The 16,865-nt window shown below is 39.0% G+C and overlaps 1 protein-coding gene and 1 non-coding gene across 13 annotated transcripts in view; both read left to right on the top strand.

The window, feature by feature from the left end:
- The window catches only part of CAST (calpastatin), a 108,401-nt gene that overhangs the window by 60,755 nt on the left and 30,781 nt on the right, over positions 1–16,865 (top strand). For 4 of the 12 annotated variants that reach the window (XM_058726560.1, XM_058726592.1, XM_058726539.1 and 1 more), the window contains 12 exons: positions 1,751–1,816; positions 2,429–2,470; positions 3,819–3,875; positions 4,103–4,216; positions 5,239–5,319; positions 8,859–8,927; positions 10,334–10,432; positions 12,056–12,136; positions 12,971–13,009; positions 13,643–13,735; positions 13,871–13,960; positions 15,263–15,367. In XM_058726560.1, coding sequence (XP_058582543.1) covers positions 1,751–1,816; positions 2,429–2,470; positions 3,819–3,875; positions 4,103–4,216; positions 5,239–5,319; positions 8,859–8,927; positions 10,334–10,432; positions 12,056–12,136; positions 12,971–13,009; positions 13,643–13,735; positions 13,871–13,960; positions 15,263–15,367 — 936 coding nt within the window. The remainder of the gene's footprint in view (positions 1–1,750; positions 1,817–2,428; positions 2,471–3,818; positions 3,876–4,102; positions 4,217–5,238; positions 5,320–8,858; positions 8,928–10,333; positions 10,433–12,055; positions 12,137–12,970; positions 13,010–13,642; positions 13,736–13,870; positions 13,961–15,262; positions 15,368–16,865) is intronic. The other 8 variants (XM_058726623.1, XM_058726551.1, XM_058726529.1 and 5 more) reach the window with 3 other exon arrangements.
- On the top strand, positions 11,376–11,480 carry LOC131489520 (U6 spliceosomal RNA). The gene has a single exon (XR_009250632.1). It is a non-coding gene; the product is annotated as a U6 spliceosomal RNA (small nuclear RNA).

The following is a 16,865-nucleotide window of genomic DNA, read 5'->3' as shown; positions in this document are numbered from 1 at the left end:
TATGTAAGAAAACAAACATTAAGGGTATTAGTGCCTGTCCTACAGCAGATGCCCAGTAGGAGCTGTCTAACACTGGAGAGACAATGTTGTACAGTGTGGTGATTGAGAACACAAAACCCCAGCTCTACCATGGGTATCCTTGGGAAGTTATTTAACTTCTTTGTACCTAAATTTCTCATCCCTGAAGTGGAGATGATGATGACAGGATGATGATGATACCTCCCTCATAGAATTATTATGAGGACTGAGTTGGCATATGTAAAGTTTGGAGCAGTCCTTGATAGTAAGAGGTAATCAATAAGCATTAGTTATTATTGTCATCACTATTATGTTAAGCACCACCACCTTCACCAAAAATAAATTTGGGAAATGTATTAGCAACTACTAATAAAAATATTCCATTATAAACTACTTACATGTGTGAGCATAAATTCTTAATTGTTTTGTAGAGTTCTTCCTTGCAACATCTTGATTGACAAATTACAAAGTAGAAGCTGTTCATAGATCTAAACCACTACAATGCCAGCTGCTTGTTTTCCTTAATAATCATTAATAAATTTCATTTGCATAAATTCAAAAAGCATAGTAGCAAATACAGAAACTAATTAACAAAGATCCTAATTGAAAGGATCCCAAATTAAAATTCCTTTAAAAAGATTTGTGTGGTTATGAACTTGGTTTCCTTTTCAAACAATATGTATGTTGGTATAATGAGGGTCCGTTCGTTATAGGAGGAATGTTTGTATTTTCATGGCTGAAGCACAAGCCATGATACATCAAGAGGGTATTTGGTGTTGGCTTTTTCAAATAGGATAAAAAATAGGAGTTTATGTTAACACCACCAAATAGATAAAAAGGAAAGAAATGACAGGAAATATTAGGCCTAATTTTTCATCTTTCATTTTGAAAAGTTCAAAAATGTTTAATCCAGTTTTATTCCAGTTTTCACATCTTGCCTATACCAAGAATGCATGTATGTACTTAAGGGATTGTATTTTTCAGCACAAATGACCTTTGGTTGGGTAAAACTGAGTAAAACACTCCAGTAAAGGACTTAAGTCACAATGAGACCTTCTGAAGCATTCTTAGAACTTTAGATTATATTGTGCATAAAAAATCTAGGGGCGCCTGGGTGGCTCAGTCGGTTAAGCGTCCGACTTCAACTCAGGTCACGATCTTGCGGTCCGTGAGTTCAAGCCCCGCGTTGGGCTCTGGGCTGATGGCTCGGAGCCTGGAGCCTGCTTCCAATTCTGTGTCTCCCTCTCTCTCTGCCCCTCCCCCGTTCATGCTCTGTCTCTCTCTGTCTCAGAAATAAATAAACGTTAAAAAAAAAATTTTTTTTAATCTATGTACTATTTACAGGATAGTTATAAAATTTCAGAAAAAATTTGACAGTACTTATGACTATTGATTTGGTCATAACCAAGCATTATAAATATAGGTGGAAGAAAATGGCCCAATCAGCCTGTACACAGAGAAATTGAAGGAAAGGGGTCAGAAGTTAGTTTTACTAATGGCGATTTTATAGATTTTTATCACAGAAAAAAAAGTAAATCCAAATTGCAATATTTGCTTGAGGCTTTAGAATTTTAGTGCCTACCACTTCTTGGAGTTACATACATACGCATGGAGTAGATGCAGTAGAGGAGTAGAACGAGTCTCGATATAAACATTTAGCCCAATGATACATGATACTTATTTGACTGTCAGATTAAATAAAATCACACCTGGGGCTGTGCTCTTGTATTAGGCTATTCCAATCAGCAAACAGATGGAAGGACAGCATTCCCCCAGCAAGAAAAGACCCAAAAAACAGGTGATGTGGTTCATTGTACTAGGGGAAATTTCTGTTTGCTAATGGTCGCCTCATCTGCTCAGCATGCACTAATAATTACAGTTCGAGATCTTCAGTAACTCACCCATCACGGACTCTGTGGTAGGCTTGGTGACCTATCGCTCATATTCTGGCACTAAAACTAAATGTCACTGCTTTCTGTTCTCCTTGGCTCTGTCACCATCCCATTGTTTCACACCGACAGCCAAAACCTGTGGTATTTCACACAAAGATCAGTCATATCATTGGCTTTGAAGGATGAAGATTTTTATTTTGTTTTGCTTATATATTAGCTACAGTGTTTGTAGTAATAAATTTTTACATATCTTTGGTACACATAACAAAAATAAGATGTAAATTGCTATCTAAAAGTAAGAGCAGAGTGTTAGTGTACTTAACGTGTTTATCTAAACAGTTAAAATTCCAAGAAAAGTATAGTAAACTTAACTCAGAAAGCTTATATTTAGATCAAAATCATCTCCTTTGGAAAGCTTTCTTAGTTGAAGAAAATCTATGTTAAACTTTATAAACTATGTCTTTTTTTTCCTTTCTTCTGTAATTCCTTCCCTCTTTTCTTTATTTTTTTGAGTTTAGGCTGCAAAAACAGAACCTGAAAACAAGTCACAATCAACTAAGGTAAGTAATTTAAGTCAACTAGTGAGTTGTTTGGATTCTTAGCAATAATAATGAATAACCAATTTACTCCATTGGTGCTACTGAATGGTAAAAGGATTTTTTTGTCAGCTAATTTAATTAATTTTGGATTACCCTTTTAAACATTTTATAGGGCATAAGTGAATAATTATAACATTAAATCCATACATTAAAATGAATTTATTTTGTAAATGAAAACAATAGATTTCAGAAGGCATTTTGTTCAGGTCTAGATTTTTGTTATAGTTGAAGTCATTGTTAAAAAAAAGCAGTAGGAACCAAGGAGAAAGGACAAAGGGTAATGAGTATCCAGTTACTTTAAAAATGGGACATCAAGAGTAAATGTCTTTTGAACCCAGCACCTAGATGACTTACAGATGAGAGTCTTTGCTAAGAGGATCCTAGGTTTATCTTAACAGTCTTATCTCAGTTTGTGGAATGAGTTCCAGTTTCTCAGGAGACAACTCTGACTTTCCCTTGGGAGTGGCTTCCCTGACTCATGGCTGTCTAGACTGAAAGCCAATCTGTATCCATGTGAAGATGGACCCCAGGGTGTCTGCAGGCAAATGTTTATCCTACATACGATGGTGCACATTACTTCTTTCAAGCATGCTTAAGCAAATACTCAGATAAGACTGCAAGGCTTCCTGTGGGAAAGCACAGAGATGTCCTTTAAATGCAGGCAAGGGGAGGTCATCTGGGTGGAAGGTGAACTTATCTGACTGTATGTAGCTCCTTTGGGTTGACCGCTCAGAATGATAATCTTATAGTCCACTATAGAGGAAGAATTGAGCTGCAAGGTAGAAATCATCTGCTGTTCCATTTGGTTGTTTACACAATCTCAAGAGAATTAGGTTTCTGGTGATATCTCCTTCTCGACTTGTAACACAGAAAAGACTATATAAATCATTAAATTGCAGAAATACCATGTTCATTCCCTACAAAGGGAGATTTTTAAAAGAAAGAATCTAGAGTAGGATTCCCAATCAACAAACTCAAAGGTCACAGTGATCATGTGACGTCTCTGTGAATAGACTTGCGTTTACAATGATTTGTATGAATTGTGAAAAACAGCCAATAAATTAGAGATACATACCTATTTGAAAAATCATTCTAAATGAAATGCTAATTTTTTATTACTCTTATGACTGTCATTATCATGCTGTTGGTAGAATAACTATTGACAAGCAGCACATGTGTATTCCTCTAAGTGAGCCTTTCCCAAGAGAGGCAAAAGGGTCTAATTTGGAGTTCTGTTCTTGAGCCTGTTTGGAAGTAATAAAAGAAAGGACTGTAATGTAACTGAGATTTTATCTTTTGAAATTAACAGCCATCTGTGGTTCCTGAGAAAAAAACCCAAGAAATAAAGCCAAGGGAACACAAAGAGGTAAGCGATCATCATTAAGACTTGTTATCAATAGGTAGGTGAAGCCTTTTGTGTGTGTGAGGGATAAAATTCTGAACTCTCATTTATTTGTTTTTCTGGCTAAAATGGCACCACCATGTGGCAGTAGCAGGATTTGCAATTTATTAATGTCCTATGAACGCTCGCACTTCATAGAGGAAAGCATCAATATTTGTTGTGTTGTTAACAGTGTGGTGTGTGTGTTTCAGCCAAAAAGCCTACCCAAGCATGCATCAGATATAGAAAGCAAGCATGTTCATAATGAAAAAGCAGTTTCCAGATCAAGTGAGCAGTCGACATCTGAGAAATCAACAAAACCAAAGGTATACCTCTCAGATTGATAGGAAAACACTACCATCAACTAGAGAATAAGATGCATGTCCTCTATCTATATGGACATGTGTAGTTGAATCTCTGGAGCTATGCTGAACATACCTTGTATTGTAAGGATTTGGTGCTATCATTTTACTGGTTTTGCAAATAACCTTGTGGAAACTTGGGGCTCTGGAAAGCTCAAGAAATACATCAGATTGGTTGAGGGGAAGTTCAGTCCAGCCTTCTTCCACTTCCCAGCAGTGCCCAGTCATGACTACAAGGCAGCAGACTCTGGTGTCTCATGGACAGGAAGCTTGGGGTACTGGTTGCCACCTGGGCCCTCTTCTCAGAGTTAGGAGCACAGATGCTCTGCATGATCTGCTCTTTACATGGAACTCTGAAAGACGTGTTTAGAATTTCGTTGTAGAAGAGGTGAATTTATAGAGCCAAAAAATCAGGAATAGATTCCATGCACAGCTAATGGAGGTCAACTCTTTGAAGAATAAACACTTATGAGAAGAACTTTTCCATTGAGAGCTCTTAGAAGACATCTAGTAGACCTGCTTGACAAGGGACTTGATAAAAGGTGGTTACACAAATGTGGCTCATCACTTAAAGGCAGCCATTATGTGTTTTGTTCAGTTCTATTTTGTTTGGCTTGCGGTATTACTAAAAATTTTTTAATGCATTGCCAACAATTCAAGTCACAATGTTTCACATAAAATTCAAATTTCCAGCTTCTTGAAACATCAGATTATGTGGCAACAATTGGCTACAACTTTATAACAATTTATCACAGTCCCTACCTGGCCCCTTCAAAATTTGTACACCTGCGTGCACTCTGTAGCTCTTGAGTCCAGCCTTATGTGGTCCCCACTGTTGTACTATGTGTAGTAGAAGCTAGTAACCTTTTCCTCAGCACTGTGTCCATGATAGTTATAACTGGCTCAGTAGTGATACTTGAAATGCTTGATCTTGAAAACAGTCATTCAAAGATACTTAGTTCTGTTAATCTTTTTATCCCCTCTAGACTAAATCACAGGATGCAGTTTCTGCTGGCAGAGAAGGTGTTGCTGATATAGCTGCAGCATCTGCCAAACCAGATAACAAGGTAAGCACACCTAAGCAGACATGAAGTGTATGTGGGCCTCACTGCCTGTCGGGTCTCTTTTATGAAAAATGCGTGCTCGGTGAAGACCCATTACAACCTGGGTTTTCGTTTGGTTCTCAGTAAGCATTTAGGGATCTGGTGCTACCATGCTCAAATAACCTGTATTTGGTAAAACCCAGCACTGTTCTTTATGTGAAATTTAGTGAAGAAGAGGATGCATCTAAAAGATACAGAGTGAGCAAGATACCAAAACTGATTTGAGAATTCATGTGTTCAGTAAATATTTACTGAGCACCTGCCATGTGTAAGGCCTGGTATGAGTACCAAGAAAATTAAAATGTGAGTTGACTCAGACCCTGCTTTCAACAATATTTATAGCTTTGAAATTAAGCAAATAAAATTGCCATATGTGAATAAGCATTTCTCTCAGCTTTCAACCTGGAGAGCATCTATCTAGATATGAGTAAATAACAAGCAGTCATGACATATACATGAGTTGATAGGGGAAGTTTTCAAAGGAGACATCCCAGCCCTCTCAGGAGAGAGTATATATGCCCCTCTGACTAATGATGGGCAAGTCTTCTTTAGATCATTTGAAGAGCTATTTCAAATACTAGCCTCGAAATGTAAGATGAGAAGTAGTCTACTGTTTCTACCCATAGCAAGGCAGAGTTACTAATCAGTTTACAGGCCATGTCTCCCTAGAAATGCTACTTACTTCTCTGGAAGCCCCAATTAAGTAATTGCAGCAAAACTAAGACGATAGAAATGAATTTTTTAAAAAGTAGTATTGATTTATCTATTTTCCTGATTTTCAAAATAGGAAAAGTGTCCCCCTTCAGGCTAGATGGTAAGGAAAGTCATAGGATAAAAGTATGGCACATCTTGAAACACCAGTTTTTCTCAGATTTTGAAAAGGAAGAGACACATTAGTTTGTATGCAAACTAATGCAGATATTCTATGGAGTGATGGCAAAATTTACATAAACCTTTAAATGAAAATACTCATATTAAAAAAAAAATGTGTTTTCTTGTATATTTTCTTGAGACTCCCACCCCCTCCCCACTCTAAGGATAAATGTTACTCTCTGTTGTCAAGGAGGGGTACTTAGATGAAAACGTTTGAAAAATGGTTAGATTTAAGACAGAAGATTAGATTTGTTCAAAAAGATTTAAAAATGTTATCAATTTGAAATTTTATGCTAGATATAAAGTAGCCAGGGAAAAAGTGAAAGCTAACCAGTAACAGGAGAGGCATATGTGGAAGTCTGGTGTGCTTGAACTTGTGGCAAAGCATTTCACTTTGTTTGTCTGATCCATCTCCCTGAAGTGAGATTGATCAGATCTTCAATTGGGGCTGGGGTACTTAGCATGTTTAAAGCACTGTCGTGTGACTGCAGGACACCCTAGCAGCAGGCTAGCGCATCCAGGGGCGGGAAGAAGACAGAATCCCTGGGACTGCATTCCAAGGCGGATTAAGACAAGCTCCCACTAGAAGCTCTTTGGTGGGGAATGGAGGGCTTCTGTCTGTTTGCAGGATTACACACACTTTGAGTAGATCCAGTTTGAGTTTGGCATGAAGGGTAGGTAGCTAGGATTGCAGGCTTGCAGATGCACCAGAGTGGAAAATTGTGAGATGTGTTCTGGGTACAAAGTGAATTCCACTGAGGGTGGGGCACATGGGGCATGAGCAGTGGGACTGTAAGACCAGAAAGACAGGTCCAGGCACTGCTGTGGATAGTGCTGAGATGAGTGGTAGCTGTTTAACCAGTAGAGGATACACACTGGAGGTTAGAGAACACACAGAGTGGTGGCAGTGCACTGAGTTGCGGGATTGAGTGACCACAGTCCTGAGTGAGCCTAAATTAGAGCTGGGATAGAATGAGATAGTGGGGAGAAATGCCAGAGGCACTGCAGAAGTGAAATCTTCAGGTTTTAGAAAAGAATTGGCTGCAGTGGGCAAAGGTATCATAAAGGTATCTGAGATAACCTTGGGCTTCAGATCTGAACGAGCTAGGTTGGTAACCCTAAAGTGAGTCCAGGGGGGCACTGTCTGGTTCCTGCAAGTGCAGGGCCAGCTCTGATGAGAGAGAGTGCCTCCCTAAATTGTGACCTGGTCCCTGGTTACGACTGATGGTGGACAGGTCAGAAGGAGAACTGGTTGAGGTCAAAAGTGGCCTGATTTTCGATAGGCTGAATTGAAATGTTGGAGAGAGATGTGTAGCAAGGCAATTGGAATGTTGTTCTGAAGGACAGGAGAATGAAGAGAGGGGGCAGAGAGGAGGAGGAAGGAAGGAGGGGATAACAAATAAGAATGCATACCTGCATAAGGTTGTGGTTGAATCCTCAGAGTGGATTTGGTTGCCCAGATACACGCTCTCACCCTGGTGACCCCCGCGGTGTTTTTAACAATAGCGGTGGTCACTTATTTAGCACTTAATCATCCAACGAGTACCTACATAGTGTTTAGTATGTACCAAACACACTTTGATAGACCAAACACACTTTGATAGATGAATTTATCTAATTCTCATAACCCCCGGAGGGAGGTGCAGTTACTGTCCCTGTGTCACACATGACATTACTGAGCTACAGAAGAGGTGGCCTGCCTGAAGACTCATGTGGGCAGTGCATAAGAGCTGGTGTGCTCTCCACCCCTCATGCTCTGCCACCCACATTGCAGAGACCTCCACATGGGACGCTTTTCTGTTGTCTTAAACCTGGCATCTTTACCTGTCTACTTCCTCTCAGTCCCTGCAAGTGTTTGGCCCTGGCTCTAGAGAATGGTTTTGCTTCGGGCCACCAGTGCGAGGCAGAAACGTGGAATGTGTAGGGCTGGGGGCAATGCAGCAGGAGTGGCAGAGAATGATGGCACAAATGTCAGAGGAGCCCTAGGGTGGTGCTCAGTCATGGCTGCTGTGAGAGATGTGTTGGGTTAGGGGTGCTTACTGAGATCACACTTCAGAAACGATTATGTGTGGGTCAAGCATGGAGATTGCAGATTGGAGAGTTATCGGCAGTGTTTGAAAGAGGAACTGAAACATTTTAGGGAGACGAAGAAAGGAGTGGATAGTGAAATGCTAAGTCAGGGAGTGAGAGGTCTTAATGTGTGCAGGCAAAGGTTGAAAGGGCAACAGTGAGAAGTGGCCACTTAGAGAAAAAATTCTTGGGTGCTGTGGGCTGACTGTGGGCCCTTGGAGAGGCAACCAAGAGCAAAGAAGAAAGAGATGGCAGTTCTGGATTCAAGTCTTGGTTTTTCCTTTACTGTGTGACCTAGGAAAAATTATATCACATCTCTGAGTCTTGCTCTCCACATCACTAAATGAAATAAATTATGCTGTTCTGGAAAAGGATATGACATATACAACATGTCTGGCACAGAGGCAGATGTTCAATATATGATCTATGCTGTTAATATTAGACTCATTTTTAAATATGTAATATCATTGAACTTGTTGAATTACTTAGTAATTTGAATTTGTTAGATCATTGAAGAAAAATATGTGAAAAAGTTTTTATTTCTTTCTAAAATCCACCAGAAAAAAGAAAAGAAATCATTAACGTCTGCTGTACCAGTTGAATCCAAACCGGGTAAACCATCTGGAAAGGTATGAAGATAGCAGTGCATTTCTACTTGAGATATTTATTTATTTATAGCCTCTAAATTTATTCGGATCTGATTTTTTAAGGGCAAACTGTATGAGGTAGGATAACTTAAAGACCCTTCTCATGAATTATTGCTATAAGCTAAAATTGTGAAATTTTTTCAGGTATGTTTGTAACATTCAAAATATTTTTTTTAAGTTTATTGATTTGTTTTGGGAGATAGAGACAGCATGAGCAGGGGAGGGGTATGATAGACTGAGAGAGAGAGAGAATCCCAGGCAGACTGTACTGTCAGCTCAGAGCCCGACACAGGGCCGGAACTCACGAAACCACAAGACCACGACTAGACCCAAAACCAGGAGTCAGACGCTTAACCAGCTGAGCCATCCAGGCACCTCTGTAACATTTTATATTCTAACCTTCTGTTCTGAAAACTCTAGTTACATCTGGTGGAGTTTACATTACAGTTTCTCTCTTGCAAATATACCTTCTTTAACCAGAGGTATGACTAAAGAATTTAAGACACTTCTTCATTCTGAAATTCCCAAATGAATCGGTCTAAAGTTAACAGGTCCCAAGTTGTATTACATGATCAGGTGAGTTCCTAAAATTGTAGTGGGAATACGGTTGTTGAAAAAAAAAAAAAAAAAAAGTTAAATAATCATTTTTAACTTGAGTTAAGTAAATAAAGGGTCTTTTCCCAAATTCTTGTTTTCCCTTTTAAATTCAGCATATTCTTCACAATGAGTCTTTTTAAACCTCAGAGATAGGATGGAGGCACTCCTTCATTATACTAATTAAAGTCCATATTGACAGAATAGATTGTCACGTCTTATAAGCTTAACATCCCTTTCAAGTAATTTGTTTTGTAGACTTCTTTAGGCAAGCAAGTAAACAAAAAACCACAAATGAATGAAGGAACACAGGCAATCCATCTTTGAAATAGATTCTATTTGGGAGAGGTACTATATAGACATTTTGTTGGAGTTCTTTGTAAATATGTAACTCTGGCAAACTATTGATAAGGAATGAATACAAAGAATTTCTCCTGTTGCATACAGTTATATGATCGTTATTCTTTGTTTTTGTTTTTTTAACTGAGGACATTGGAATGGGAACTTTAATGAGCCATTCGTTTGTTCTGTAGTTACTGCCATTAGACTTACTGAAGTTGTTGTGATTCTTACCTGAATATGGCTTTCTGTTTTTTGTAACCTGAAATGTGTACTCTGGGGCCTTACATAATAAAGTCTATTAGAGACTAGATTTTAACTATTTTAATGTTTGAAGAACTTTTGATGTTTGGTGTTTTTCTGCACAGAATTTTTGGTTTTTTTGTAGTTAAAAAATCAGAAGTGAAATATGTATTACAAATAGCATTTAAATACCTGCTCTCTTTCTTTTCTAGTCAGACCTGGATGCCGCTTTGGATGACTTAGTAGACACTTTAGGAGGACCTGAAGAAACTGAAGAAGATAACACAACATATACTGGACCTGAAGTTTCAGTATGTGATCTTGGTATCTGTAAAGATTTATACTTAATGGGTAGGAAAGGAAATAAGGTCGTGGTCATGAGGCACAAAAGAATACCTAGTGTTCTGTTGCTTGGAGAGAAGCAGGATGGTGTCGCTATCAATAATGGCAACTAAACATTAGTGTTATAAATGGAAATGGTTTGTCCTATGGTAGCTATCCTATTACAGTGATTCAGCAAACATTTATCGATTGTCTGTGTTGTGACTGGTGCTGGAATACAGCCTGTTGGGTCACAAACATTTTTCTGTCCTTGAGATTTAAGTCCACTAGGCTTGAACTTATTATGATTTCTAGAAATTTACCACCCTCAGCTCATCCCTATTCCTTACCCAGAAAAAGCAAGAAAATTATATGTTCCTTGATATTAAAAAGATAAATAGAAAGACATGCAAAAGACTGGAAGAAAATACTTGAAGCAGACATGACAAAGGATCTGTTTCTAGGATTTATGAAGAATTTTTAAAAGACAGCCCAATAGAAAAATAGGAGAAAACTTGTTTGGCTAATAAATAAAAATGAAAGTCTGTCTAGTATTTATAGAAATGATACTAAAATATGGAGAGAACACACTCCTCAGAGTGGCAAAAGTGTAAAAGTCTGACAATTGACCTGGAGCTTGTGGATGTTGAAGATGTACTTGTCCTTCAACTATCAATTCCACCTGTAGAGAGATTCCCTGGAGGAAGCCTTACCCATGTGCACCAGGAGTTACAAGCACAGGTGAAACATTTGGACATGATTTTTGTCAACAGCAGACAAGCTAATATAAGGGAACGCTTTATTGTGGTTAAAATTAATTATTCATGTACCAACAGGGATACATTATAAAAACATAATTTTGAATAAGAATAATACAGTTTGATACCTAGAATATGATACCATTAATACAACATTTGAAAATATGTAAAAGTAGTGCTCAGTTTGGCAGCACATATGCTAACATTGGAAGGATACAGAGAAGATCAGTGTGGCCCCTGCAAGGATGACACACCAATTCGTAAAGCGTTCTGTACCTTTTCAATAAAAAAAAAAAGAAAAAATATGCAAAGTAATGCTGCATGTTGTTTGTGGATACCTACATATGGAATAATTGTTTTAAAATTTGCTCGATTTTAAGCGGGTAGATACAGTAAAGTTCAGGATGGTGGCTATTGCTGGCTAACAAGGAAAAGGAATGGGATAGTAGAGGGTTAGACAGTAGATGTGACTCTAGCTGATATTTTTTTCTTAGAAATCAGGTCTGGAAGACTTGGGTGTTAGCTTATAGAGAAATTGATTATTAACTGTACTTTTATATATATTGGAAAGAGACCACGAAAAATGTTTTAAAATGTGTTTTAGTATAAGAATAAAATTTAATATAGTAGGTTGAATATTTTCTAGTATTACATATGAATTAAGCTAATTAAATAAGGGCAAGTATTGTATAAACTTACAATTTCAGAGTTGTATAAAGTATTGGCTTTTTAATTGCATTTCATTTCAGTAGCTCCATAAATTACTAATGGCAACAGTACTTTGGTTGCATAATAGCATATAACATTGTCAGCAAATTAATTATATAATATCCCTCTGTGTGATCTTTATTCCAGGATCCAATGACTTCCATCTACATAGAGGAATTAGGTAAAAGAGAAGTCACCATTCCTCCAAAATACAGGGAACTTTTGGCAGTAAGTTAAATAATCATTTACTTTTATTTTACTTTTTGGAACATAATCTTATCCCATTAATATATTCACATTTTTTAAAATTAGAAAGTATAATGAGGCATGTGAAGTTGTCGTTATGAAGACTCTCACTGTATCAATTTGCAAGGGCTGCCATAACGAAGTACCATAGACTGCGTGGCTTGAACAACAGAAATATTTTGTATCATAGGTCTAGAGGTCAGAAAACGAATCTGGGTATGGGTAGCGTGGGTTCCTTCTGAGGGTTGTGAAGCATGGATTTGAGGCCTCTCTACTTGGTTTGTACGTGGCCATCTTCCCTGTGTGTACATCTCTTTGTCTACATTCCCCACTTCTCTAAGAGCAGCAGTCTTGGGATGCCTGGGTGGCTCAGTCGGTTAAGCGCCCAACTTCAGCTCAGGTCATGATCTTGTGGTTCACGAGGTTGAGCCCCACGTTGGGCTCTGTGCTGGCAGCTCAGAGCCTGGAGCCTGCTTCACATTCTGTGTCTCCCTCTGTCTCTCTCTCTCTCTCTCACTGCCCCTCCCCCACTTGCTCTCTGTCTCTCTCTCAAAAATAATAAACATAAAAAAAATTAAAAAAAAAAAAGAACAGCAGTCTTATGGGGTTAGGGCACATCCTAATATCCTCACTTAACCTTAATTACCTCTTGAAAGGCCCTACCTCCAAATATAGTCACACACTGGAGTACTAGGAACTCTTGAAAGGTTGTGGGAAGGCACAATTTAACCCATAACACTCACTGAACAGTACATTTTGCCAACTGTAAAAGTTAATTTTGGACTTTCAACATGATCAAATTAATATTTTTTTCAGAAAAAAGAAGGTATCACAGGGCCTCCTCCAGACTCTTCGGTGAGTTTACATAAATGTCTTCTAAGATACAAGTTAACCTTTTTTTAAATCTTTAGTTGGGGGATAGGGCATCAATTCTCTATATTGTGTCTATGAATAATCGCTAAATCAGATCAAGTTTCCATCTATTCAGAGGAAGGAGATGGGTATGGGGTTGCTTCAGTGCTCATGGCTTAATATATATATATATATACACACACACACACACACACACGTATATATATACGTATGTATATATATACTTGTGTGTATATATATATATATATATACACACACATATATACATACGTATATATATGCGTGTGTGTGTGTGTGTGTATATATATATATATTTTTTTCTTTTTTTTGAGGGGAAGCAGAATGGAGCCAAGAAGGTATTAGGGCAAAATAAATATTAATAAAAATAGAATGAGAATATCCTAATATGTGATCCATTTAAAGGAGGAAAACAGGAAAATAGTATTAGTGAGCACTCATTTCCTTCCAAACAAAGAATGTATCTGAGTTATGTGATAACATACTTGATTTGGTAGTAAAGGAATGTCAAATCTTTCTTCATTTGCTGAGTTTGTATTGTGATCTGTAACTTGAATGACTCTCACGAGTTACCCATCGTGGTGCCTGTTTCTTTAGAAACCCATGGGGCCAAGTGATGCCATAGATGCTTTGTCATCTGACTTCACCTGCAGTTCTCCTACCGCTGGTGGAAAGAAACCTAAGGAAGAGGTACTGTTTTCCAAATAATTAGGGGGAGCTTGTTAGAAACTATATAAAACTTGAAAACAATTTCTTTTTAGTTCTGATTATTAAAGTTACATTTATTCTAACTATAAGTCTAATCTTTTGCATTTTGTCTTTCAGAAATCTACAGAAGAGGTTCTTAAAGCTCAGCCAGCCAGGGTAGTCAAAAGTGCTGCTTCACCCCAAGACAAAAAAAGAAAGGTGGAGGAGGTATAAATAATTACTTCTTTGGAAATAAACATGGTCCACCTGATAGCACTTGCTTTCCTGAGCCTGATCTAGTTGATTCAGGATAATCCCAGTACAGCATGATGAGGGACATCTTTTTTCCCTCGGGGGTCTGTGTGGACTAGTAAATCCAATCAGGGTTCTATCCATTATCTCCAGACAGGCCTTCTTTGTTTCTGCAAATACGAATCATGATTTGAACACAGCCTTCTTGGTTGTGAAACAAGAGTATCTCATCATTACAACACACAGAAAGACAAGACACCAAAACAGTTGCACTCTTAGAACATAAATCTTCACCTTGATTCTTTTTTTTTTTTTAAGTTTATTTATTTATTTTTGAGAGAGACCGAGACAGTGCGAGTCAGGGAGGGGTACAGAGAGGGAAAGAGAATCCCAAGCAGGCTCCGCGTTGCCAGCACAGAGCTCGATGTAACCTGCAAAGCTGCGAGATCATAACCTGGGCCAAAACCAACATTCAGACACTTAACCAGCTGAGCCATCCAGGTGCCCCATTCACCATGATTTCCTAATGGAGTTTGACCTGTAAATCACTAATGGGATGTGATTGTAGCTGCTTCTGTACCTTCTATTAACCATAATCAATTGTCCCCAATCCTGAATGGTGGTCCTGCAGCTCATCTTCTGGTTGAGAAGACATTCTCCATCTGCAGATAGTTCAGATAATGCAAGGAGCGGTTTGTGTTGGGTCTGCTCTGCCCCTCCTTTCCTGGAGGGGACAGTGTATTTTTATCTGGCTGGCTGGGGAGCAGTGAGAGCCACACCCTGAGAGTGGGAGTCCCCACAGCCATCAGCCGTTGTGCATTCAGACATGAAGACTGTGGGGCCACTTCAAGCTCCCCAGCTTCCTGGACTTTGCTAGTTTGCTAAGACCAGGGTTGTCAGAAATTATTTCTAAAGACACATTAAAAAAAAACAACAACAACAGAAAAGTGAAAGTTTACTTCTTCAAGCTTTTATTTTGATACGAGTGTTGTGTAATAATTATAGCTTGAGAAATAAGGGGTGAAGTGTGCCCCCGAGGATATAAACAGCATAAGACACTGTGGAAGTGTCTTAGCCCCAATTTTCATTCACTGGTAAGTTCTTTTTTTTTCCTTTCTCTTTTCTGCGAGGTTTCCAATAAAATTGCCTTCCTAAAGTCCTTCCCTAATCTGCAACTCATTTTAGAATTTTAAAATTGGGATTTCACAAAGAAGTGGATAGGTTGTTCAGGCTGAAGAGATGTTCCTTTTTTAATGTACAGATTTTTTCCTTTTTTAGCAGGACACGATGAGTGATCAAGCACTGGAGGCTCTTTCTGCTTCGCTGGGCACTCGGAAGCCAGAACCTGAGCTCGACCTCAGCTCCATTAAAGAAGTTGATGAGGTACTGACCTTGGATTCATATACAAAGCATGTTGTTCGGCGGGTTATGAAACTAAATGTTCTTACACAACTTTTCTTTTTTTTTTTTCAACGTTTTTTTTTTTTTTTTTTTTTTTTAATTTATTTTTGGGACAGAGAGAGACAGAGCATGAACGGGGGAGGGGCAGAGAGAGAGAGAGACACAGAATCGGAAACAGGCTCCAGGCTCCGAGCCATCAGCCCAGAGCCTGACGCGGGGCTCGAACTCACGGACCGCGAGATCGTGACCTGGCTGAAGTCGGACGCTTAACCGACTGCGCCACCCAGGCGCCCCCAACTTTTCTTTTTTGGAGATTAAAAATTACTCTTCATTCTGCCTTACTTTCAGAGTCTAGTTAACTTAGATTTTCATTCTTGCATAGTTAGCAACCAAGAAGGATAGTTGAGTATTGTCTTTTAAACCATCTAGAGTTTTAATATGTAAAGTGAATGCTAATCTCTTCTGCCAATGCTTAAATGACACCTGACTAACAAGATAACCTGGAGGCAATGGCTTGGCGAGAGGTTTGTCTGCTCTTGTGGACATTGGAAATTTGTGTTTTCGAAAGGATTCCAGGTGCTTCTTTTTATAAGCAGAGAGGGGGAATGTGGTAGATGGGGTGGGAAGATCCTTCTTTTTATAACTATGGAGAAAAATGTTGAAAATCTTGTCTCAAATTAGAATAATATCAAGCAAGGACTAACTCTGTAACTGCAGTTCCTGCATGCCTACTACACTTCAACATCTTAGCAAGCCTTCTGAGCCATAACAAGCTTATATTTGGTGGAGGAGAGTTTTACCATGACACTACAGTTTTTAAAGAATTTTTCAGCTGAGTTATTTGGGATAAAAGAGGGAGTTGGCCTGTGGGCATTGTTGACAAGGCAGTGTAGTTGGGGGACATGGAAATACAGCCTGGGCACCCTCAGAAGCATCAGCCTATCAGCTCAGGGAGGGGAGCTGGCATGTGCCTGTCACTGTCATAATGCCACTGCCTCCGCTGTCACTTCCTGTTCTGAATCACTGAGGAAAGTGAGTCTCACAGGCTTCTGGCCTGAGTCTGGGATTGCTCTGGTCCAAAATGGGCCAGTTTCTATCTTCAGCTTTCTTTGAGGGCTTACCAGGCGCAGTGTGGCATGACAAGCTTTGTGAAGGCGAACACAAGGGAGCAGGGGAAGCAGTCCTCGTCCTCCAAGACCAAGTAATGTATTGAGAAGAAAGGAAATTGTCATAAAGACAGTGCGAGGCACACGTTATTTAAAGCAGCCACATAGACAAATGTCTGAGGGAGAGGATGGTCCTGGCAAGACCCTGCGGGTGTGTGTGTCTTGGTGGGGGAGCAGACCAAGTTGGGTTACAGTCCCACCACCAGACAGCTGCAGGGCAGGGGACCAACTGCACTTTATTTCAGACTTTTTACAGAGAATGGTGTGATTTAATAAGACAGTAATTTGGGGAGGAAACGTATAAACATAAATCT

Source organism: Neofelis nebulosa, chromosome 1 (assembly GCF_028018385.1).
Source record: "Neofelis nebulosa isolate mNeoNeb1 chromosome 1, mNeoNeb1.pri, whole genome shotgun sequence".
Classification (NCBI taxonomy): Eukaryota; Metazoa; Chordata; class Mammalia; order Carnivora; family Felidae; genus Neofelis; species Neofelis nebulosa.
This window is presented reverse-complemented; position numbering and strand designations above follow the sequence as displayed.